Source organism: Hibiscus syriacus, unplaced genomic scaffold (assembly GCF_006381635.1).
Source record: "Hibiscus syriacus cultivar Baekdansim isolate YM2019G1 unplaced genomic scaffold, ASM638163v2 tig00112517_pilon, whole genome shotgun sequence".
Lineage (NCBI taxonomy): Eukaryota > Viridiplantae > Streptophyta > Magnoliopsida > Malvales > Malvaceae > Hibiscus > Hibiscus syriacus.
Window position 1 is genome coordinate 682,523 of NW_024063353.1, and position 25,190 is coordinate 707,712.

General features: G+C 35.4%; 2 protein-coding genes across 3 annotated transcripts; both read right to left on the reverse strand.

The window, feature by feature from the left end:
- Window positions 1-271: 271 nt before the first annotated feature.
- Window positions 272-23,937, reverse strand: LOC120181133 (transcription factor bHLH30-like). 2 transcript variants are annotated; one of them, XM_039186330.1, is made up of 4 exons: window positions 23,932-23,937; window positions 17,323-17,329; window positions 2,294-2,870; window positions 272-1,423 (listed from the first exon to the last, which is right to left on the reverse strand). In XM_039186330.1, exons 3-4 carry the CDS (start codon window positions 2,855-2,857, stop codon window positions 956-958), a joined length of 1,032 nt encoding a protein of 343 aa, XP_039042261.1. In that variant the 5' UTR covers window positions 2,858-2,870; window positions 17,323-17,329; window positions 23,932-23,937; the 3' UTR covers window positions 272-955. The 2 variants fall into 2 exon arrangements, with proteins under 2 accessions (XP_039042261.1, XP_039042262.1); XM_039186331.1 differs by lacking the exons at window positions 17,323-17,329; window positions 23,932-23,937 and adding an exon at window positions 2,946-3,189.
- Window positions 16,410-19,138, reverse strand: LOC120181162 (probable sugar phosphate/phosphate translocator At3g17430). Its single transcript, XM_039186352.1, has 6 exons — window positions 19,085-19,138; window positions 18,454-18,561; window positions 18,037-18,068; window positions 17,883-17,933; window positions 16,743-16,804; window positions 16,410-16,651 (listed from the first exon to the last, which is right to left on the reverse strand). Exons 1-6 carry the CDS (start codon window positions 19,136-19,138, stop codon window positions 16,410-16,412), a joined length of 549 nt encoding a protein of 182 aa, XP_039042283.1.
- Window positions 23,938-25,190: the final 1,253 nt, after the last annotated feature.

Sequence of the window (25,190 nt, forward strand, 5' to 3'; positions counted from 1 at the left end):
TTATTTGAATGTAATTATAATTTTATAACAATTATCGTTTGATTCGTTATTCTATTAATACACCAAATATGAGTTTTATTATATTATATATTTATATGCACTTGAAATTAAAAAGAAAAAGAAAAAAAGAAAGACACTCTTGTGTATAGAACATGCCAGGCCAGTTAGGGTTTTCTTTCTAATATTTCTCTGTCACCTTTCTCCATGATTTCACCAGTTTTTTTTAAGTAAATAAAGAGGAGAGGCAAAAACTTATCAGAAGCTGAGATACGATGATGGTGGTAGTGTAACATCATGAGTAGAACAAGCATAAGAAGGTAAAAAAGAAGTTGATCATCACCATTCTTAATATATTAATGACATATGATATGATCATAAATTCCCCACCAAATCTGATCAGAGAGAGAAATATAGATATAGATATAGTATAGTTCTGCTACAAAACAAAACCCCAGACCAGACCAAACCAGAACAAAGAGTTTCATTTCATGTTGGGTTTTTGTCCCGACTCCAAGCTAAGCCGGTTCCACTCAGCAGAGCAATCAGCTTCACGTTTTCTATGTTGGGTTTCTATATAAGGTTTCTCTTCCCACGAAAAAGATCCTCCACTCTTTTTTTTTTGGCCTATTCCTTCTCTCCATTGCAATCAGCATCATTGATGATGATATACCAAAACCCAAAGCACAACCACCTCATCAAATGATCACGCCATCACCCCTATCGCCACCCATTTTGATTTTTCCCCTTAAAATTCTTGTTTGTAATTTGGAACCCATTGTTTACGTATACAAACCAACCACACCATCATTATATATTTTGTCCACTGACAGCAAAATACACATATTAAAACACTCCCAGAAAATGAAAAAACGAAAGAGAAAAATGAACATCCCCATCATGAATACTTAGTAGATTAAAAAGTAGTACATATTCAAGGTAGTATTTCTTTTGTAAGTTAAAGAGACCTGTGTTCAAGAATACTGATGTTGGTCCTTTGTCTCTTAACATTCCCAGAAGACGAGTCATCCACTGACGTCTTCTCCATCACCGCCTTCAATGCTTCTTGTATTGAACTTATACAATACTGCAGCTGCTGCTGTTGCTGCTCGTCGCTGCTACTCGAGTCTTCTTCTCCGGTGATAAACAGAACGTTCTTTACGCGCCCACCCAGCGTTGTGATGTCGGCTTTTAGTGTTTTTAGACGTAAAGCTTTCAACGTCTTGATTAGGTCGGGCAAGAGGTCTGACCTATCTTCACAGCAAAGTGAAGCTTTGATCAAGAACCTACCGTCTTCTTCCGATGTGTCAACCGTTAGTTCATCGATTTCGGTTGGCACCGGACTAGTTTCCGCTATCAAAGAGGTCTGTCGCTTCAGCTCCTTAACGTGTTGGATCACTTCCGCAAGCAATGAAGCCTTGTCCGTCTACGATACAGTGATAAACAACACAAAACAACAATTAAAAGGACCACCATTTATGTTTTACCGTGGTTTATAAGCTAAAGTGTGGTTTAACTAACGTGAAGTGATTAGGTTAAAAAGCTTTGTCCCATCAGTGCATAACAAGAAATAATCAAATAGACAAGAAAAGGTGGGTTTTGCTGTTTTCTCCTTGCTTTGATGAAACTAAAACTCGAAAGTAGCTCGAAGAATAGGCTGTTAAGGGTGGGGGTTTGGTTTATTTCTTTATTTGATTTTCAAGGGAATGGCAGTGGTGTAATAGTAGGAACTGACAGCATGCTATAGTTTGTCTTCCTTTACATCTTTTCATTTTCCCTACTTAATTAGACTGATAAACCGACAAGAAAATTCTGTGAAAGCTTTTCAACTGCTCCTTGGTTTCTCTTTATCATATCACCATAGCGACATTAACGCTCATTCCCTTTTCGTATTTCCTTTTTCCTCGGAACTACCACAAGACTGTTAAGAATAAACCCAAAATCGAGCTTTTTTTTAAAAAAAGACGGACCGAGAAAGAAATGTGACGAACTTTTCAAGTCTAAATGGGTAGGTTTTGAGAGCATATTATCAGAACATCCAAGTAGAATCTTAGAAAAATCTGCAGATAAATCTTTGAAGGTGGGAAAGGCCTTCAATATAATACAAAACAAAAAGGAGGGAATGGGGGGCAGAAAAGGTGTATTGAGTGACACTTCCATAGTTCCCATATAATTATAATATTGTAGGGCATGTTGTACGCGTGATGATTTATTATGGTTCCTTTTTCGACAATTTTCTAAACAAGATTTTAATTTTAATTTTGTATTACTATTATGTGCGATGACTGCAACTTACTTTCGTGGTGCTTGGGAGTAAGCTGCGTAGCTTGGCGAGATGATTGTTGATTCGTTCTCTCCTTCTCCTTTCAGCTTCGCTGTGACTTTTAGAGGCAGCGAGAGCTTTAGCGTCCATGATTTCTTGAGCGGTCATCTTCCCCAACTCGGCTTGTAGCCCGAAAGGAGCCGAGCCTGGTTGAACCACCGGTCCTAGAGTGTCAGATAAGATCCTCAGATGATCAGCCGATGTCCCATCGTATGCAAACTGCAGGCCAGGAGCTCTCCTGTTGAATAAACCACCGTACGAGGACGGCGGTGGAGGGACTAGAAAAGGGTCGTCGTCTCGAACAGGGTTTCCGGTGAAGTGGTGGGAGGGATTGAAATTGTGAATCGGAGGGAGAGACCATGGTAGTATGGGAGAAACTTCAGGGAATATCAACCCTCCCCTTGTTCCCCCAAATAAATCATTCCCCTGCTGCTGCTGGTGCATCTGCTGCTGCATAAATAACTGTTCTTGGTAATCCTGTATGTTATAGATAGCTTGAGAACACTCCCCTTGATCTTCTTCTTTCTTTCCACGCATCCCTCGATCTTTCCTGGAGAAAACAAAGATCGATAATATGGACAGAAGCAAAAAACAAAAAAACGAAAGAGAATAAAAGGAGACAAACCTTGCTATGATATATATTGCTTACATAGATGAAATTTTCATAGGGGTTTGAATTCTTCTTTGGTGGTAAAAAAAAGGAAGAAAAGCGCAAAAAGGAATTGGGTTTTGGGTGTAGGAAGGAAGAAGATGATTTCGATCTCTTTTCACTTGGGGTAGGTTTGTTTCTGGCAGGCAATTTTCTTATCCTTAGCTTCAAAACAAGCTTTCCTTTTCCTATATGCTTTGTTGGTGTCCTTTTATTTTGTGTGGGGTTTTGCTCTCTTCTCCTCTTCTCCACTACTCCAAATTTATAGAGTCTGCAAGTACTGTTAGTCTCCTTTGCTTTCTTCCAAAGGCATTTTCTCTATCCATTCTTGTAAAAATCAGGGATATCCTTTTTATTTTAATTTTATTTTTATAAACTGCTAGTAGTTTATACATGAAAGTATTTCTCTCTCCATCTTTCTGTTTTATAAAATAATCAAAAATGAGTTTGCTTTTTGTGATTGGTTCAAAGTGTATAATTACATTCTGTGTCTGTGAGTGCAGTGTTTTTTTGGTGAATAGAGAGATCGAGTGGGGGATGGGAAACACAAAAACAAAACACAGTGAACACACAACACATTAGACTGTCGACAAACCAAAGACCAAAAAGGCTGATAGTATCATCATGATAAAAGGGCTTAGCTAACCCCTCCTCCCTTTCTCTTTTCTTTTTTCTTCTTCATCTTTTCATTTTATTCTATGCATATTGCTTGCATCGCCTGGTCCTTTTCCTACCTCGGTCAAGCCCCCACGTTCTTCAACACTCTTGGCTATTTCCACGCCACCCTTTCTGCTTCCCCAAGACCATGTAATCATTGTGTCTTGGAACACACTCCACCCTCCTTCATGGCCCCCTCTTCTTCTCTTTCTTCACCCCACTCTCCATCTGGGTTTTCGGTTACATGTATGTATTTATCCACATCCATTACGTGCCTTGCTTGTCTTATAATGAATCCTCATTGAATACATATATATATATATATATATATTATAGTACAAGGGAGTTTGGACACTTCTTCGTTTAATTATTAGCGTGTATGGCTCTTGTGGTGTGCTTTTATTTAGTTCGTTTTCACATGTAAAAGGCAGCATTGGCATGGAGACTTGTTGCCGAAGCATCATAAAAAATATATGAAGGCATGGGAGCTTCTTCCATTAGCTTCCTTCAACGAAGCTACTAACACAGTACAATCATAGAGGACTCTACCTGACGAAGCAAGGAACTACCTGGTTAAAGGAAGAAACGATTAACTCTTTTGGGATATGGAATGATTTAATGTACTCACTTATGTGTATAGAATTAAAAATAATATATAAGCAATAAAAATAAGGGTAAATTACACCCTATGCCAATGAACTTCAACATTTTTACTACTAGACTTTAAATTCATTCAATTATAGTAAATATGTTTTTGTATTTGTTATAATGTAACTATTGGACCGTTAAAATTTAAACAGTGTGAATGAATTTTTTTCGCTAGCGTTGCCAAAGTGATGTCATTTTTGTAAGACTATTGATGCTCAAAACATTATCATTATAATACAAGGCATTTAATTTGTGTATCGATATTATCCCTGAACTTTAAAATACATATATTTTAGACACTAAACTTACTGGTAGCTAACCGTCATCAGTGACCATTTACGACGAGATTATTGTTAAAGCGTTTACATTTCACTTATCTTTCTTCTCTTTGAATTGTTTTTTCCATGAAGCCCAAAATTTGATAAAAATTCACTTAAATGTTCGACAATCTAATATTTTGACCTCCTCTTATGGCTATCTAATGCGACTAATTTTGAGGTATGGTTTTCATCTTCTCGAAAGAATGATTCTTGAAGTTTGGCTTTTTGAACACACACTCCGACCTTTCAAATTTGAGAAAGCCTTCGAAACCGAAAAATGATGGTTTTTTTTCTTCATTTATTTTTGTCAATTTTAAAGGGTTTTGAGAAAATCTAAATCGAAAAAGTGATACATGATGATGAGACAAGTTGATTAGTGTCTAGGGTGATCGCAAAAACACCAAAGAATAAAGATTTTCTATAACTACTAAAAATGATTGAAAAATCCCCTAATTTTGATGAACAAGAAGACGAGATAAAATAAAAAATTATTGTTGTTAATGAGTTAAAACTCAGTGTTCTAAGTGTTATGCCAATAAGTGTTGGCATAAGTGGTTGTAATTCAGAAATTTGAGCTTGTATGGTCAAGTTCGAATCATACTATCGTTACTCTTGGTAGACAATTTGTAAACTCCTATGAAAATCCTAACTGGATCTTAGGTATGTCCTAACTCTAGACTGGAGAATCACTCCTGAACTAGACTTTTTGTAATAGAAAAAAAAAACTCAGTGTTATATATAATCTCATGTTTTGATTAACTAAATGCCTTTTAAGTCGCTATGATAATATATCAATATGATTTATAAATTTTATTCTCATGGAGCAGTAACATTGTATACACCCACACCTAATCCCATTTAATGTTGGAGATTTATTTATCTATCTTATCATTTTACATTTCTCAAGACAATTGGAAAAATTATCAGTTATTCGCACTTTTATATATATATATATATATTTTAATTGATTTGGATAAGATAATATAAATTTAACCATTTGATGTTGAACGCTTATATATTAGTATTTATGTTTTATTTTTAAAAAAATAGTATTTATAATACTCGAATCGAGGCCTCAAGGAATAACAATAACTTTTTTACTACGAGACTCAGGACCTTAAGAAATAACAATCCATCCTTTATCACCGAAATCGCTTAATTCGTGCACACCTATACTCTTTAAATAATGAATTATGATCTTTACTATTACATTAACAATTTTAAAATAATTATAATCAAGTATTTACCCCTTCCAAAATTTGTTGGATTAATAATCATTTCGGTTAATTTAAAATGAAATTACGTCTTTGATCTCTATTTTTTCTGGTTTAATTAGTTTTTTAAATCCTTTAATTTTAAATTAGTGGAATTAAACTATAATTCCTTTATACTTTACGGTTTATATGATTTTAAATATCATATTTATTTTAAAAATATACAATTTATTTCCTCGTAGTTAATCCTAGTCTGTCCCTACTCTTACGTAATCCCATTTGATATTTGAGATTTCAATTTACATACGTTAAGACAATTGGTGGAAAATTATATATGTTACTATTTTTATTACATTTATATTTTGAAATAATAAATTATGATCTTTGCTATTTTATTAGGTATTTTTGTTATTCATAATATCTTTTATTTGTTAGGCCTAGATATTTTTGTTGTTTTAGCTTATATGAAGTTGGGAGGAAATTAAAAGAATAGGGTCAATAAGATTCATCATTAGGATGTATTTTAATCATTTCTTCCTTAATACATCATCAATATATTTTTCGTTAAAGGAAAAGAAAATATAATTTGCTTATCTTTTGTTTTTTTTTTTTACTTTTTCATGAAGTAGTTACATATGATTACATAATTTGTTAACAAAAATTTATTCATAACTCTACATTTACTTATCATCAATATTACACCTTTACTTTTCTTATCAAAAAGTTAAAATACATTATATTGAATGATAAGGAGTGTTGACACAAGTGATTAATGTAACGCCCCGAAATTCGGGTTAGTAGTTCGGGTCAACCCGAGATCTAAAGTTTGAGCTAAATGGACCTTAAATTATAGTGGATCAAGTTTATTGTTTTTGGGCTTGAGTTAGGGCCTAAGAGTTTTGGTGGTTGGTTATGGATGTTGTGTAAATTTGAAGTTTGGGGGACTAAAAGTGTAGTTTACCCATGGTTAATTTTGAAAGCTGAAAACCCTCCCACATATTATGTTTTTACGTGAACCACTCCCCCTTATCTTCTTACCAAATGCTCTTCTTCTTTCTTCCATAATTTTTTCTTCCCTTTTCTATTCCAAGTGAGAGTTCAAGCATTTCAAGTCTGGTGTGGTGAAGCTAAGGTGAGAATGTCAATCTTCATCCTCCAAGCTTTGTTTTAAGTTCCATTTCATTAGTTTTTATACATATAACCAAAAATGGGTCTTGAGAGATTTGTGAGAATCTATGGATTCTAGCTAAGTTTTGAGTTATAAAGAGTTTGTTTAGATATTATTCAACCCCTAAATATATTGGTAATCTATTTTCTCATTTTGTTTAGTGATGGGGATAGGAGAAAGCTCAAAAGCTAAAGGAAAGAAAAGTTTGAATCTTGAGTGAGTTGAGAAAGTTTCTAGCCATCTAAGGAGCAAGGTAACACCTTTACAACTCTTCTATACTGTTAGTGAGTCATTAGAAGTTCAAGATAGTTTAAATGTTTGAGTTGAGCATGATAAGCATTTTTATGGTGAAATTCTTGTTTTAGAGTTATAAATGTGTTTAAAGCCTCTATTATAACCCTTGTTTATCAAATAAAACTTTAAGCATGTTTGGGGACCTCACTAGAGTCTTTAGGATTGAAATATATTATTTTCGTATGTGTTTTATGACTTTTGCAGGTAGAATATCGATACTATAGGGATAATATCAATACTTGTTCTTCGTTTTGGGGCAAATTCGTGAGTTTATGGGCAAGAGTATCGATACTCTTTCAAGAGTATCAAAACTTTAAGTCATAGTTTCTAAACTAGGCAGAACAAAATGTTTAAAAGTATCGATACTTTCAGTCTGTTTTGGGCAAAAATGTTAGTTTTTAAGGGAATTAGACTCGAGGTACCTCAACACTTCATTATATCATTGAATAAGACTACAAGTGAGAATATTAATGATATTAATATTTCACTTAGAAACAAGATCAACTAGAATGACATAAAAATAGCCTTGGATGATGCTCGGGAAATGATTCGGACACCCGAGTTCCTTTAGAAAATGCTAGCATTATCAAAAGTATAGATTACGTCCAGATATATATTTAGGTAGTGTGTGAGGCACTTAAAGCTAACTAGCTTGGGTGTAAGGTTTGACACTCAAGGAGTGGGCTAGTCAAGGGGGTTGACTGATATTGAGATTCTGGGCAACCGACCTCGGTAAACTAGAGGGGTGTGTGAGCTCCGAGATGCAGAACTCTCAGTCGCATCATGATGTCTACCATAGAGTAGAGAGTGCAGTATACACGTATAATCATTATTGTAATTATCAGTTAGATTGAGCATAAAATGAACAAATTTAGTATGACTTAGTTGTTAGTGTGGCATTGGGCTAGTTAGTTCAGTGTTTGGAATTTGTTTCCTTAGGCATGTTAGACGAGAAGCAGTCCGAGGACTTTTTAACAACAATGATCCAAACCCAGATAGTGCAGAGTACGTCTCGAGTTCATCTTTAGAGGGCATGCATAATTGTAAACCCCAATTGGTATATTTTTTATATGAGTCGTAACTCATTTTAAACTATGGTATGTATGATTTAAATATTATTTTGGGAGCTCCTAATGTAAACTATTTTATTTAAATTATGGTTGATTTATTTTAGCATGAGTGGTTACAAATGGTCATTTTAAAACAAAAAAATTAAAAGAAAAATTCGGGTAGCCATTACGGTGGTTCTATATGGCATTCTGATTGGTCGACTGTGTGTCATACTGGTTTAAGGTGTTACATTTAATGGTAGCAGAGTGTCAGGTTTAGACGTTCCTAGGACATGCATGTCAGATTCAGTAAAAGTTTATGAGTATACATGATTTTTGAGATGTAAAGAGTACTTTTTCTTTTAAAATAGTGATAGTAACTCCTCTTATTATTTACGTTTTCAAAGTTTAGTTATGAAGGAGAGCCCAAGTAATCGTCAGGATGGTAGGAACGAGAGTATAGCTTCTCTCGCGGGCGATATCAATGATAATTTCATTCCCGAAATAGATTTTGAGGAACCCAGGGATGCAGGAGTTGAGGATGCATCTTTCTTTATAGAGATGACTACTACCTTGAGGGGTATAGCCAGAGCCTTACCAAGGACTCCAGTAGCCCCACTTGCCCAGCCAACCCCACTTGTTTTAGAACCGTAGGAGTCCCTTGTTGAGAGACTCATGAGGTATCAAACTACAGACTTTCATGGATTAGGAGATAACGACACAATAACGTCTGATTAGTGGTTGAGGGAGACTTAGAAGACCCTTCGTTAGCTACACCTCACTCCCGAGGGTATGCTCGAGTGTGTCACCTCTTTGTTGAAGGGTGACATAATAGAATAGTGAGATACATTCGAGATGTCCATGGAGCCCGATCGACCTACTTGGGATCAATTTTTATCAGAGTTTTTCCAAAAGTATATAGGTGAGGCTCACATAGATGATCTTAAAGATCAGTTTTGAAGTTGACTCAAGGAGACCGTTTTGTGTTTTAGTAAGAGGTAGAGTTCCTTCAACTTAGTCGGTACATATCATAGCTAGTGTTGTCAGAGCACTTCAGATGTAGAAAATTCAAAGAGGGCCTCATTTAGGATATCAATACATATATGTCTATCAACCCCGTAGAGTTTTTAACGAGTTGGTCCGCCAAGCCAAAGCCTTAGAGATGATAATGGGGAGATGAGCTAAAGTTGCGAGTACTACCCCCGAGAAGGTTATGAGAGCTGCATTCCAAGAGAGTACGAGACTCTCATGGTTCTTGGAGAGCTTCACAGGGCCAGTCTTACAGACCATATCATCAGATGAGCAGAGGAGGTGGTAGATCTGATCAGCGTATGATACCTTTGGTCACTACCTTAGTAGCGAGCTCAATAGGTTTTTCAAGGGTAAAATCTTAGCATGTCTATTTAGTTTACGACTAGAGGCATGAAAGCGTGTGCCATAAGGGGTTCTGAGGTTGTTATAGATGTGGTTCTTTGGACCATTTTATTAGAGAGTGCCCAGAGGCTAGATATATGGTACCAACTTCGACGCGAAGGTCGACTCTATCAGTTCAAAGGGGTAGAGGTTTTCATAGGGGTGGTATCTCAACATCCGGCCAGACCGGTAGGGGTGTGGGTCGTTCTGGAGCCAGTGTAGAGCCTAGAGTTATTGCTCATCAGTATACAGTCTAGACCCAGGAAAATTGTGACACCACTGATGTGATTTCAATTACCTTTACAATGTTTTCTCTTCCAGTTACTACATTAATCGATCCAAAATCCCTCCATTCATATATTTGTTATAACCTAGTTAAAGAGAGAAATATCACAACTGAGAACCTCATGATAATGTTCAGAGTATCTAGTCTTTTAGGATTAGATGTCTTAATGGATAATTTCCACCATAGATTTCCTGTTGAGTTTCAACGTGAAACCTTTTCGACTGGTCTTATAGAGTTATCATTTAGAGAGTTTGATTTGATTTTGGGTATAGATTGGCTGTTAGAGCATGCTGCGAGTTTGAGGTGTAAGCTTCGACAACTTAAGCTCAAGAAAAAGGATGAGACTTGGATTGTGATGTTTGGCAAGAGGTCAAATGGTACAAGGGTTGTTTAGCTCTTATAGCTTAAATGATGCTTGATCAAGGTTGTGAAGCCTTTTCGGCTCATGTAGTCGACACTAGGGCAGTAGTTCTACGAATTAAGGACATCCAAACCGTCATAGATTTTCCAGATATTTTTCCTGAGGAGTTACCAGGGTTACCACCGGATCAAGAATTAGAGTTTGGCATTGAGGTAATGCCAAGGTCTGCTCCGGTGTCCATTTCCCCCTATTGTATGGCACCGAATAGTTAAAGGTTCAATTCTAAGAGTTACTGGAAAAGGGTTTCATTCAGCCAAGTAACTCTCAGCGGGGAGCGCCAGTTTCCTTCATTAAGAAGAATGACAGGTCAATGAGGTTATGCATCGATTACCGATATTTGAATAAACTGACCATCAAGAATCATTGTCCCTTACCCAGAATTAATAACCTCTTTGACCAGCTCAGGGGAGTGTGTGTCTTCTCTAAAATAAACCTAAGATCCAGGTACTACCAGTTGAATGTTAAAGAAGTAAAATGAAAATGGCGTTCATGACAAGATACAGTCATTATGAGTTCTTGGTAATACCGTTTGGACTCACCAATGCCCCAGTGTCATTTATAGATCTCATGAATCGAGTTTTTTGTCCGTACTTGGATTAGTTCGTGGTGGTTTTCATAGACAATATTCGGGTGTATTCGTGTTTAGAAGATGAGCATGATCGGTATCTTTGCATATTTTTTAGACCTTTAGAGACCGACAGTTGTTTACCAAGTTTGGAAAGTGCGAGTTTTGGTTATCTGAGGTATCATTTTGGGGTATGTAGTGGCAGAAGATGACATTCGAGTTGATCCTCAGAAAGTTCAAGCAGTTCTTGAGTGGGAACCACCCAAGAGTGTAACCGAAGTACGCAGTTTTTTAGGTCTCATGGGCTATTATCATTTCTTCGTAAATAGTTTTTCGATGATAGTCGTCCCAATGACTAAGTACCACTTGTATGGAGTGAGAAACAACATTATAGTTTTGAGCAATTGAAGACCACGTTGACCCAAGCCCCAGTCTTAACCTAGCCTGAGTCGGGAAAGGAGTTTATCGTATATAGATATGCTTTGCTAAACGGTCTGAGATGTGTTTTGATGTAAGATAGAAAGGTAGTAGCGTATACATCTTGTCAACTCAAGCCTCACGAGCGAAATTACCCCACTCATGATTTAGAGCTTGCAGTAGTTGTTTTCACGGTCAAGATTTAGTGGTATTATTTGTTTGAGGGGAAATGCCATATCTTCACATATCATAAAAGTTTAAAGTATTTGCTTACGCAAAAGGAGATAAACATCAGGCATCATAGGTGGGTGGAATTTCTTAAGAATTATGATTTGTGTTATCGATTATCACCCTGGAAAAGCGAACATTGTGGCTGATGCACTGAGCCAAAAGTCAATGTCAGAACTTTGAGCCTTTTTAGCCCACCTGATTATATCCAGAGATTGAGGCTTATTAGTCGAGCTTAGAGTAAAACCCGAGTTAGTGGGTAAAGTCAGGTGACTTCAAAGTTCTTATAGTCGCATAAAAGCTCAAGTGGAGCAAGTCCACCGAGAAAATGCCTCAGGGTTTGAAGTGCGAGATAATGATGTATTTTGTTTTAGAGGTCAGTTATGTGTGACTGATGTTGAGCAGTTGCGTAGCAAGATCCTTCATGAAGCCTATTGTAGTCTACTTTTTTTCCATCCTGGTAGCAATAAGATGTACGAAGAGCTTCGATTATTGTACTTTTGGTCAGTTATGAAAAGAGAGGTTTCTGAGTTTGTAGAATAGTGTATGGTGTGCCAATAGGTTAAGGCAGGACATCAGGTTCCCTCAGGGTTATTTCAGTCAATTCAAATATTGCAATAGAAATGAAACCAAGTAACTATGGATTTCGTGATGGGATTACCGATAACAAGATGCAAGCATGATACTGTATGGGTGATAATAGATCAGTTGACCAAGTTTGTTCACTTTTTATCGGTTAAAATGGCCTTTACCTTAGAAATGCTAGTACAACTCTATATTCGCGAGATAGTGAGGTTACATGGAGTCCTGACTTCGATCATCTCAGATAGAGACCCTAGATTCACTTATCAATTTCTGAAAGCTCTTTACAATTCCCTAGGTACCAAGCTTCATTTCAGCACCTCATTTTACTCTCAGTCAGACGGTCAGTCAGAGCACGTTATTCAAATTGTTGAAGATATGTTAAGGTGTGTTATTATAGATCTTGAAGGTAGTTGGGAAGATCACCTACCATTGGTGGAGTTCATGTATAATAAAAGTTACCAGTTGAGCATCCAGATGGCTCCATACAAAGCTCTGTATGGACGCTAGTGTATAACTCCTCTTTGCTGGACTAAACTTAGTGAATGGAAAATAATGGGACCATATCTTATTCGAGAGACAGAAGAAAATGTCAAGGTAATTCAGAGCAAGCTTAAGGAGGCTTCATATAGGCAAAGATCTTATGTAGATTTGAAACGCAAGACAATCGAGTTCAAAGTGGGAGATAGGGTATTCCTTAAAGTGACCCCATGGAAGAAAGTACTTCAGTTTGGATGCAAAGGAAAATTAACTCCAATTTTCATTGGACCCTATGAAGTGCTCGAGAGAGTAGGGTCGATCGTTTATCGTTTAGCCTTACCCCCAGAGTTGGAGCGCATTCTTAATGTGTTTCATGTGTCCATGCTTGAAGATATCGTTTCGATTCGTCTTATGTCCTGTCCTTAAAGCAAGTTATGTTGAGCCCCGACATGTCTTATGAGGAGGAGCAGATTAGAATCCTAGCCATAGAAGTGAAAGAGTTTAGAAACAAAAAGATCCCTTTAGTAAAAGTACTTTTGAGGAATCACGAGATCGAGAAAGCTATTTGGGAAACAGAGGAAGATATGAAGCTCCAGTATCTGTATCTTTTCTATCCAGGTAAATTTTGAGGATAAAATTTCTTGTTAAAAAAGGAGAGTTGTAACACCCCAAAACTCGGGTTAGTATTTCGGGTCAACGCGATACTTAAAGTTTGAGCTAAGTGGACCTGAATTATAGTGAACCAAGTTTATTATTTTTGGGCTTGAGTTAGGGCCCAAGAGTTTCGATAGTTGGTTATGGGTGTTGTGTAAATTTGAAGTTTGAGGGAATAAAAGTGTAGTTTACCCATGGTTAATTTTGAAAGCTGAAAACCCTCTCATATATTATAATTTTTACGTGAACCACTCCCCCTTATCTTCTCACTAAATGCTCTTCTTCTTTCTTCCATCTTCCATTCCAAGTGAAAGTTCAAGCATTTCAAGTCAAGTGTGGTGAAAATAAGGTGAGAAGTTCAATATTTATCCTCCAAGCTTTGTTTTAAGTTCAACTTCATTAGTTTTTATGTATAGAACCAAAAATGGGTCTTGAGAGATTTGTGGGAATCTATGGATTCTAGCTCAGTTTTAAGTTATAGGGAGTTTATTTAGATGTTATTCAACCCCTAGATGGATTGGTAATCCATTTTATTGTTTTGTTTAGTAAAGGAGATATGAGAAAGCTCAAAAGCTAAAGAAAAAGAAAAGTTGAATATTGAGTGAGTTGAGAAAGTTTCTAGTCATCAAAGGAGCAAGGTGACACCTTTATAACTCTTTTATACTCTTAGTGAGTCATTAGAAGCTCAAAATAGTTTAAATGTTTGAGTTGAGCATGATACGCATTTTCATGGTGAATTTCTTGTTTCAGAGTTATAAATGTGTTTAAAGCCTCTATTATGACCCTTGTTTATCAAATAAAACTTTAAGCATGTTTGGGTACCTCACTAGGGTCTTTAGAATTGAAAATTAATGTTTTCTTATATGTTTTATGACTTCTACAAGTAAAGTATCAATACTATAGGGATAATATCGATACTTATTCTTCGTTTTGGGCAAATTCGTGAGTTTCTGGGCAAAAGTATCGGTACTCTTTCAAGAGTATCGAAACTTTGGGTCATAGTTTCGAAACTCAAGAAAGTTTAGAATCTGGGCAGAACGAAATGTTTAAAAGTATCGATACTTATATAAAGTATCAAAACTTTTGCAGGAGTATCGATAATCTTGGGCTAGTATCGATATTTTCAGTATGTTTTGGGCAAAAATATCAGTTTTTAAGGGAATTAGACTCGAGGTTCCCCAACACTTCATTATATCATCAAATAAGACTACAAGTGAAAATATTATTGATATTAATATTTCACTTAGAAATAAGATCAATTATGATGACATAAAAATAGCCTTGGATGATGCTCACGAAACGATTAGGACACCCAAGTTCCTTTAGAAAATGCTATAATTATCGAAAGTATAGATTTCGTCCGGATATATCCTTAGGTAGTGTGCGAGGCACTTAAATCTAACTAGCTTGGGCATAAGGTATGACACTCAAGAAGTGGGTTAATCGATAGGGATTATTGATGCAGAGATTCTGGGCAACCAACCTTGGTAGACTAGAGAGGGTGTGTGAGCTCTGAGATACAAAATCCTTAGACGCACCATGATGTCTACCATAGAGTAGAGAGTGCAGTATACAAGTATACTCACTATTGCAATTATCAGTTAGCTTAAGCATGACATGAACACTTTTAGTATAATTCAGTGATCCAGACCTAGATAATACAAAGTACGTCTTGATTTCATCTTTATATGGAATGTATAATTATAAACCCTGATTTGTATATTTTTTTTTGTATAAGTCGTAACTCATTTTAAACTATGGTTTGAATGATTTAAATATTATTTTGGGAGCTCCTAAAGTAAACTATTTTATTTAAAGTGTGGTTGATTTATTTTAGCATGAGTGGTTACAAATGATCAATTTAAAACGAAAAAAATAAAGAAAAATTTGGTTAGTCACTCTGGTGGTTTCTTATGGCATTCTGATTGGTCGACTGTGTGTCGTACTGGTTTAGGGTGTTACAGTTGTGATTCAGGAATTTGAGCTTGTGAGGTCAAGTTCGAATCTTATTACTGTCACTCTTAGTGGGCAATATGTAAATTCTTATGTAAATCCCAATTGGATCTTAGGTATACCTTGACCCTGAACTAGGGGAGCCACTCATAACCTAATTTTTTTGTACTAAAAAATATTGAATGATACAAAATAGTACATGAAGCAATGAAACCTCATTTGAAAACTTGAGAAAGGTGTTTCCACAATGCACAATCATGCATGTTCATGTGAAAGTAATTCGTAAAACTACACACTTGTAGTACTATTATTTAAAATTTTAATCGAATTGATATTATTAGTTATTTCGAACAACAATCACTACTAGAAAAAACCCCTTTAATGACGCTCATTGCGCGTCATCTATGGGTACAAATGACACATATTTGCGCGTCATTGAAGCCACCGATATAAATCTCAGATAACACGCAATTGTGTCATAAATCTATGACGTGCATTTATGACACGCATTTATGACATGCATTTATGACACACATTTATGACGCTCATTTATGACGCGCATTGAGCGTCATTGAAGCCCCTATCATAAATAAAGATGACACGCATTTGTGTATCATAAATTAATGACACTCATGTATGACTTGCATTGCGTGTCATTGAAGCCCCGTCATAAATGAAGATGACACACATTTGTGTGTCGTGATTGTATTTCGTAAATTATATATATATATTGTAGATTGACAAATAATCAAACTAAATCACATTTAATTCCTCATAATACTAAATATATATATCATATTATATATAAAACAATTCATATACTAAATATTCACATTAGTCAAAGAAAACAAAGAAAATACGACATTGAGAAAGAACATATAACCATTATTATAAGTTAATAAACAAACACCGAAAGTTACAAATCTCCTTAAATGAATTCAACAATAGTCCTAGTTCACATAAAATTAGTTACTGCTCCCTGCTCGGATTAGCCACGAACTGTACTATCTATGTTGCACAAAGAAGAATTGAAACCAAAGCCTATATCTATCCACCAAATGCATATAATGTCTAGGTAAGTAACACTAACTTTACCTTGCAACAGATGTTAGTTTAAACCAATAGTACTGCAGCTTTATTTTCCTGCAACCCTCAGTTACAACAACTGGCCACATGGTGACTACAGTAAAAACACCTAATACAGCATACATGTGCGGCCACCAACTCATGGAAACGATAACTCCGACGCTGACCAGCACCATGTTTAAGAACACATCACACCTTGGTTTATCAGTGCTACACATGACACCCATGAAAAATTTTGCCACTGGCACTGTAATATTGCAAACATAAATAGCCAGTCATTACAATTATAGAGTGATTTCGTTGGATGTAATCAAATAATGCACTTTGTTTCCACATACTTAGAGCTTTGAGCATCTGGATAAAAGCAACATATATGTGCAAATAGGCAGTGTTTCCAAACCTGTATTGACAAAAAAATGAGGATGCTTAGAATATGAAAAAACAATATCAACAAAAGGTAAGCAAAATAAAACAAATATGTCAAAATTTTGCACAACCAGTACATAATAAGCTCCATATCTTATAAACAATTTGTAGCCTATATCATAAACCTTTTGGCAACTTAACAGCTTAAATGCATTTAAAATTTAATTTTCATTAAAAAGTATAAGAAAAACAAATTAGTGCTGTCAGAACCAGTTTCAGGGCAAGGCATTAAGATACGAAAATACGAAGCAAGACAAATGGCAGTAATTCAACAAATTAGGATCCTGCTTAATTAAGGAACTTCATTATGCAGAGAAGGTAACTTGACCACTCCGTGAAACCCCCTTAACCTTAGTTAAAGTTTAAGAAACACAATAAAAGATAAAAAAAAATACATGTAGCAGGTACTGCTATTGCATCTATACTTGATTTGAGCTTAACAATAATCATCCAGGTTTATTTAGTTGAGAATTTTCACAAACTCAAGTCAACCTACCAACTTGGGTGCAGTAACTCTTTAACAACCATTAGGATAGGAAAGTAGACAGATCATTGAGGAACAATATTATACTTAAAACAAAAAAGAGTATGAAACAAACTACAAGTTCACAAGTAATACTATGCTTTCAGTCTCGACAGGGTATTCAAGCAGTATGTATTTTTTGCTGACAGAAGTAACTCATTACACAACACAAACCACACCATAATAAGGAAAACACTATAGCACACACCAAACAATTCCAATCATACCACAGTTAAATACTTACCAAATACTTGATGCAAAGAAGGCACTTATAAGTATTACACATGTTGCATATCTACAACACCGAGAACATTTGTTTAGGAAAAAGAACATCGATATTGTAGCTAAGCATTAACTGAGAATAATAACGGCTATTTTTATGCTTTCAGTCTCGACAGGGTATTCAAGCAGTATGTATTTTTTGCTGACAGAAGTAACTCATTACACAACACAAACCACACCATAATAAGGAAAACACTATAGCACACACCAAACACAAATTCCAATCATACCACAGTTAAATACTTACCAAATACTTGATGCAAAGAAGGCACTTATAAGTATTACACATGTTGCATATCTACAACACCGAGAACATTTGTTTAGGAAAAAGAACATCGATATTGTAGCTAAGCATTAACTGAGAATAATAACGGCTATTTTAGATAAAGAATAACACTTACATTTCAAATGTCATTTTGACAGGAGCTACAACCTGCATGGCAAGATTGAGGGAGAGGAAAATGCATTACAAAACTAGGCAAAACAATGGAAGATGAAGCTTGTATAGAAAAATAATATCTATGCTCTCAAATTTATATTTTGCCTCTGTAGGTAAAATATAAAGCACAAAAAAACAATGGATCTTTAGTTTCAGGTCATAAAGAGACCACTAAGTTCTGGAAATGGGGACAATGTAACCAAAAAAACACATTTTATTGTGACAAACTTGGCATTCCTAGAGCTAGTTGCATTTGCATATATTATTGAGACGGGAGTATATGGTTTAGCATTTAACAGTTTAGTATGAAGACATTCCTTACAATAGTTAGCAATGCTAGATGGAAAAGAAATTGAAGTTAGTTGCATGTCAATCATACCTTGAAAAATCGGACAAGGAAAAATGCAACGATTCCGGAGAATGACATGTGAATCATTGTCAACGTCATAGGAAACAGGAAATTGAAGTACTTGGGAGACAACACCCACTGCAATAAGAAATAAATAACGTAAAAATGGAGAGAATGAATTGCATAAACGAAAAGTTCATTCCTAATCAAATTGAAACCGAAAAAAAAACATCATTGATTTAGTTGTAACCTAAACCTAACTATCACAAGTAATGAATTAATAAAGCTTGATCAGTTATGGACTTTTGTTGCATGATATTGTAAAGGGAGAAAATAATGGCACAATACAGTACAATTTACACAGTATGAAAGATGGGGTGTAAATGAGCCATAATTTCTTGAATTGTTGAGATTGCTCAACTATCGTTTAAGATAATCGGAAGTTCGGAACTCAAAATGAAAAACCAAGCAAAGGCTATAACAATAACTGAAGATACTCATTTTTTTCATTTAAATATTATTTATATTATCATTATTATTATAATTATTATTATTATTATTATTATTATTATATTATTGAGAGATCCAACAGCCCACACTCATCCAGAACGAACCCTAGGGTAATGATACCCTAGGGACCACTCGGCCGTCGTTCGCCAACCTCTGCTACCACGCTACCACGACGCCCACCGAAGGATCCAGAAGGCCAAGCCATAGCCGCAAACGTTGCCCTCAATGGTGAGTCACCACTGGAAGTTCGGTGACTCACCGAACTTTACTCTTTTACCCGGTCCGAGACAAGCGTCGGTGATGGCTATAAAGCCACCACCGAACCTGCAAAGAAAGAAGGGAGGAACTAACAGCCACAGAGCAACCAAACAGAGAGCAAAGATACAAAAAAAATAGAGACCAACTCACAACAACCAGCAATCCAACCGAGAAGAGAGAAGGAAGAGTTTACCTTACCGGAGAACTCCAAACGGCGCCTGAGAACCAAAAATACCGAAGGTATTTTCCTTAGATCTAGGAAAACCCATAACTTTTTAGGATAAAAGAAGGGTGAAATCGAGTTTAGGGTACTCGGATCTAGGTTTTGGGAAATTTTGGTGTTTTCAGACCACCGGAAATGGTGGCCGACGGTGGGGATTACGGCGGCAGACGACTGCCGCCCGATGACCAGCTTCCCTCCGATGAGGGAAGCCAGAGAGAGACGAGAGAGTTTTAAACTCTCTCAGTTTAGAGAGAGAGTAAACGCCCTTCGGGCCAGCCGTTTCGGGCCAGCCGTTTCGGGCTTAAATAGCCCTTCCCGAACGACGCTGTTTTGGGGAGGGCTATTTGTGTAATTTTTAAATGTTAAACCCTGTCCGTAGTCCCTCTGTTTTATATGTTTTACATTTTAGTCACTGAATCAAATTTATAATCCTTTTAATTCGGTCTCTAAATTTTATTTATTTATATTTAGCCTTAACGTAATTATAAATATTTTAGATAAAATATGTATTAGTCCTTTAGTTTAATAATTAATATTTTAATCCGAATACATATTTTAATTTTTTTAATCTGATATTCGAATTTTATATAATTTATTTTAGTCACTAAATTAAATGGGTAAAATAGCATGTATAATCCCTGTAATTTTAAATAATTAATTATGAATTAAGTATTTAATTTATTAGATTATAATTAGTCCTTAAGTTAATATTTTCATTCATTCTACGAGCTTATACTTTTTACATTTTATATTATTTTTTTAATTCCTTTTTTTAAATCATTATTTACAATATTATTATTTTTTATTATTATTTTATTATTTATATAAATAATATATAGATATATAAATAATATTTGTTTATTCGTTAAAATCCTATATTTCATAAATTACTTTTAATAATCATATTTTAATTTATTTATTTTTTAATATTAAGAAAGGACAGTCTTAAAATAACTGGATGTCCATTTTCTGATATTTTTAAATAAATAAATATCCTATTTTTTAAAATTATATATTAATTATTTATTTATTTTTTTAATATCGAAGAAAAGAGCTGTCTTAAGGCACCTAGAAGTTCTTTTCTGATATTTCTAAATAAATAAATATTGTATTTATAAATATATAAATTAATATTTATTTCATAATTATAATTTTGAAATAATAGGATTATAGATTAAATATATATTGAATTTTTTAATTTCTAATAATCGAGACATTTATAATTAAAAAGTAACAATTTTGGGCGTTGTAGGGGTACTAATCCTTCCCTAAACGTAACCGACCACGAATCCCTTTTTATTATTAAAAAGAATGATTTTTTGGTTAAAACGCAGATCCGTTTATCTTTTAATCGATGTTTTCTTAAAAACTCTTTTAAAAGATGATTTTTAGGTATTCGACCAACCTGACCCAAAAGGCCGATGGCGACTCCCAAATTATTTTAAAAACCATTTATTCACATCACTTTTCCCGCCAGGTAAAAAATTCGTGCTCGGACGAAAACCGGTTACGACAGCTTGGCGACTCCGCTGGGGATGGTCAAACTTTTAAAATCAATTATAAATTGTCTCTATTAATTATAAATTAAAAATTTATATATTTAATTTATAATTCTTTGTTTTCAAATTTTTTATACTTATTATTTTTATATTATTAAGTATTTTAATTCATTATTTATTTTTCTGTCAGAGGTTTGAACATTTCTCCTCACACACAACACTTGCATTGCATAACATAAAGCTCTATAATTGAGTTGGTCCCTTTTAAGTGGGAGTGAAAGCGACGTCTTCGTGAGAATTTATTCTCCGTGTCAGACCTAGCAAGTAACTTTCGGGGTTCATATGCTCTATGTCTTCGTGAGAATTTATTCTCCGTATCAGGCATAGAGAAGTGTATCCCCTCGAATTGAACTCGATCCACTTTAGTCTGTGATGGACTAGGATTGAGGGTTAGCAACCCAAGGGGGCACTAACAAGGATAATTCAGGTACCTTTATTCTTAAATCTGAAACCCTGCATATAATAAACCCTAGAAACTCTTCCGATCTGAAGCCATGCCGAATTTTGTCCAAAATAGGTGTACACACAGGAGAATGAATTTTAACTTTCCTTTAATTTATTATTTATTTCTTACTGATAAATTGCATGTGAATTTAAATTATTTAAAGTATGAAGAAAGCAAGTTTAAATAAGATATTTAGGTAGACATTATTATTAAATTTTTCCTTATTATGTAAACTAATTCATTTTTTTGTGTTCTTTATTTCTTCTGTTTGCATAGCATCATACAGGATTGATCCTCGTGTTAATGCCTCATTGGAAAACCTTCATCCATGGATAAAAAGTGTTCAAATCAAATAGTTCTAAACTCAGAAGTAAGACAGTGGGCTGAGGATTTACAAAGACAAAGGGGAGACAGTCTGCAGGATGACTATATCTGAGTTAGCCAGTTTATGCTCCAGTTTTCGCTAAAAATAAATGATATGCGGATTTGCGAAGCATTTGGGAGAGTTGGGACTCAAACAAAAAGTTAGTTTTATCAGACTTGCGGAGACATCCCATATTTGCTCTATGTCGAAGTTGATGATGACTTACTTCGAGCCCTAATTCAATTCGGAATCCAGGGTACAATTGCTTCACTCTCATAAGGAGGATTTGGTTCCTACTATTGAAGAGTACAAACTTTGCTACATATAGAAGGGGCTTTGGAGAATCGAATTTATTCAGGTCAATTAAAACTCACCCTTTCGAGTTAAATTAGCAAAGATTGCTGGAGTACGGAAGAATGGTGCATCCCGTACAAAACAAAAGGGCGAAAGCGAAGGCATTGCTTGGACCAACATTAAGAACTTATTCAAGTCATCCAGACTAAAGTATGATTCGATCTCTTTGCTCTGGGTATGTATGGTATGGTCATCTTCCCAAATTGGATATATGAAGCAGTAGTAGATTTGTTTGAGCAACTACCAAAAAAGATTAATCATGCATCTGCAATTCTAGCAGAGACTTTCAGATCATTAACACTTGTAGAAAGCTAGGAGGTGGAAGATTCTCAGGGTGTACCCCAATTGTATATGTCTGATCCGTAGCCATTTCTGGAGGACAGAAAAGGTTTCATACCGGCGTTTTAATACGGACTACTCACCATTGAAAGAATTCTAGAGCAGAATGGCCGAAAGAAATTAAGAAAGATATGTGGATTAATGCCTTTCGAAATCTCTGTAAAGCAATGATATTGTTTGGCGAGCCCCGTGGCAAATCCAAGGGAATTCTTTTACAATGTGATTACAACTGGATAATGCTGCTTGGATTGTGGTGAGGAATTGGATATGCACCACTCTGGTCATAAGACAGTATGAAGGTCGTCAATTTGTACCTGTCACTGCTGGATTACATTCATCTGAGTTCGCATTCCACAGCAAAAATTATAAAAAATCATGGAAGCCTTTACAGCTTGGAAACACTTTTTGTATCCGACTAAAGCAGCAAAAGAAATGCTAACTCCTGATTATGAGGAATGGAGATCTGTCAGGAAAAATGAAAATATTTTTCTACCAGACCAAACTGAGAGCTGAGTTTGAAGCAGAAAGAGAAGATTGGTCAAGAGAATTAGAGCAAATGAGACGAGATAAAGCTATGTTGGGTGTTGACATGACTTTCATTCATCACAATGTGCAATGTTGAGAGAAAACAAGAAAAAGTTGATGGTGAATTCAGAGCATTAAAGAAAATTACCAGGAGTTATTAAATCCCGGAAAGCATCAAGACCGAGCCGATCAACATTACAGATGACCAGAGAATTGAACATCGAGAAAGTCGAGTTGAAGATCTGAAAGAAAGAATAGTCGTCTACTCAAAAGCCTTGAGAAAGGAAAGCAAAAATGGAAGATTTTGAGGTTGACAGAAGAGAGCGATTATAAACACAAAGCTACCACCGCGCCGAGATCATGAATGAAATGCAAAGAGAAAGGGATCGAGCCAAAGATTTAGAAGAGATGAAGAATAACATCTTTGATAATTGAAGGTGAGAAAATATCATGTTCGGGATTTTGAATCTGAAATGAAATCTGATTACCGAACTTGAAGAGAGGCCAAAGGATTGAAGAGTTCAATGTTTGAAAAAGAAAAATGGGAGCTGGAAAGAAAGAATTTCAACACCAAACTTGAGGTAGAGCAAGAAGTGGCTAGCAATTGGATGCAAAGATGCAGAAACAAGAATGTTCAAATCCAGAAGCTTAATCAAAGAACGCAAGAAGCACGAACAAAACTTGAAGAAGATTTGGATCAGTCTAGAAACAAAAACTCAGAGTTTAATGCTTGCATTTTGCAACTTGAAGAGTCGTTATTTCAAGAAAAGGTTCTTCTAGGACCTAGTGATCTCAAAGAAAGTAATGAGGAAAGTGCTTCACTACGAAGACGCATTAGAGATCTTGAAAACACTCAGCACAATTGTCAAGTCAGAATCACTGAGTTAGAGCAAACTCTCGAAGGAACTAATGAACAATGGCAAAAATCAACTGATTTCTATGTAGAAAGAAGTGAAGAAAGAAGTAATATGGTATTCGAGGCCATGGTACAAATGAGCGAAGTTGCTAGATATGTTGGGGAACTAGTTGTTGAAGCAAAAATAATTGAGCATCACGTTGATCCAGTTTCTAAGTTCGAAAAGAATGTGTCATGGCTAATGAAAGAAATTATAGAGCTTAATAGGAAAGCTACGCCTTATCTATAGTTATGAACTATTAAAGAAACTTTTGTATGCCGATGAAGTTGTTCTATGATAGTTAACTTTTTGGGATCAATACCTTTTGCATACATGCATTTTGCATACATTCATCATTCATTGCATTATTTTCTATATGTATAATTTTTTATAACATTCATTAATTAAAATTTGAAAAAATAATATCAAAAGAATTTTCAATCGCAGTGGCCAAAAGAGAAATACAACATCACTACGGTACTAGACAAGCTACTAAGAGAATTATGGAGGATAAAATACAACGTATTGAGGAACAGCATAATAAAGAACAAGCAGAAATGAGAATGAAGCTAGAGAAAATTGAAGCCAGTATTGCAAACTCACAAGACAGCATGATGCAGAAAATAGAAGACATGTTTAAAAGGCATGCTATCATTGGAAAAATGCATGAAAATCCTGTATCTTTCGACCAAGAACCTATGTATCCTCTAGGTTTCCCACTAGAACCAATTTATCACTCTGGTACTACACCTATACAAATCAATGCCCGCACATCAGCATTTCAAGAAACCAAACCACATGAAAATCGACAAGTTGATCCTGCATCTTCAAGCAAAAATCCACTTATATCAGATGTGAAAATAGGGGATTTTAATACCGAGCATCTAATCCCAGATTTGAATGAACTGAATGAGAAGGAAAAAGTAAATGAAGAATTGACCAGACAGATCAGGAGCTTAGAAGAACGAATGAAATCCGTGGAAATAACTGAATCATTCTATGGGTTTGACGCTAGTGAGTTGAGTTTGGTTCCAGACCTAATCCTCCCCATCAAGTTCAAAGTTCCCGAATTTGATAGATATGACGGTACCACATGCCCTTCATCCCACATTACTATGTTTTGTCACAGAATGGCAGGATATGTGAAAGACGAGAAATTATTAATTCACTGCTTTCAAGATAGTTTGACATGACCAGCCTTAAAATGGTATACTCAATTGACCAAAGCCAACATTAGATCTTGGAAAGATCTTGCTAAAACATTCCTAGAGCAGTACCGCCACGTAACAGACAT

Excerpts from the sequence above, each read along its gene's own strand:
- LOC120181133 (XM_039186330.1), bottom strand. The coding sequence starts at position 2,857 with ATGCGTGGAAAGAAAGAAGAAGATCAAGGGGAGTGTTCTCAAGCTATC. Across the intron at positions 1,424-2,293 it reads TACTCCCAAGCACCACGAAA|ACGGACAAGGCTTCATTGCT; the intron begins GTAAGTTGCAGT and ends ACTGTATCGTAG.
- LOC120181162 (XM_039186352.1), bottom strand. The coding sequence starts at position 19,138 with ATGGCTTGGCCTTCTGGATCCTTCGGTGGGCGTCGTGGTAGCGTGGTA. Across the intron at positions 16,805-17,882 it reads TTCTTTGCATCAAGTATTTG|GTTTGGAAACACTGCCTATT; the intron begins GTAAGTATTTAA and ends TTGTCAATACAG. Across the intron at positions 16,652-16,742 it reads CCAGATGCTCAAAGCTCTAA|TGCCAGTGGCAAAATTTTTC; the intron begins GTATGTGGAAAC and ends GCAATATTACAG.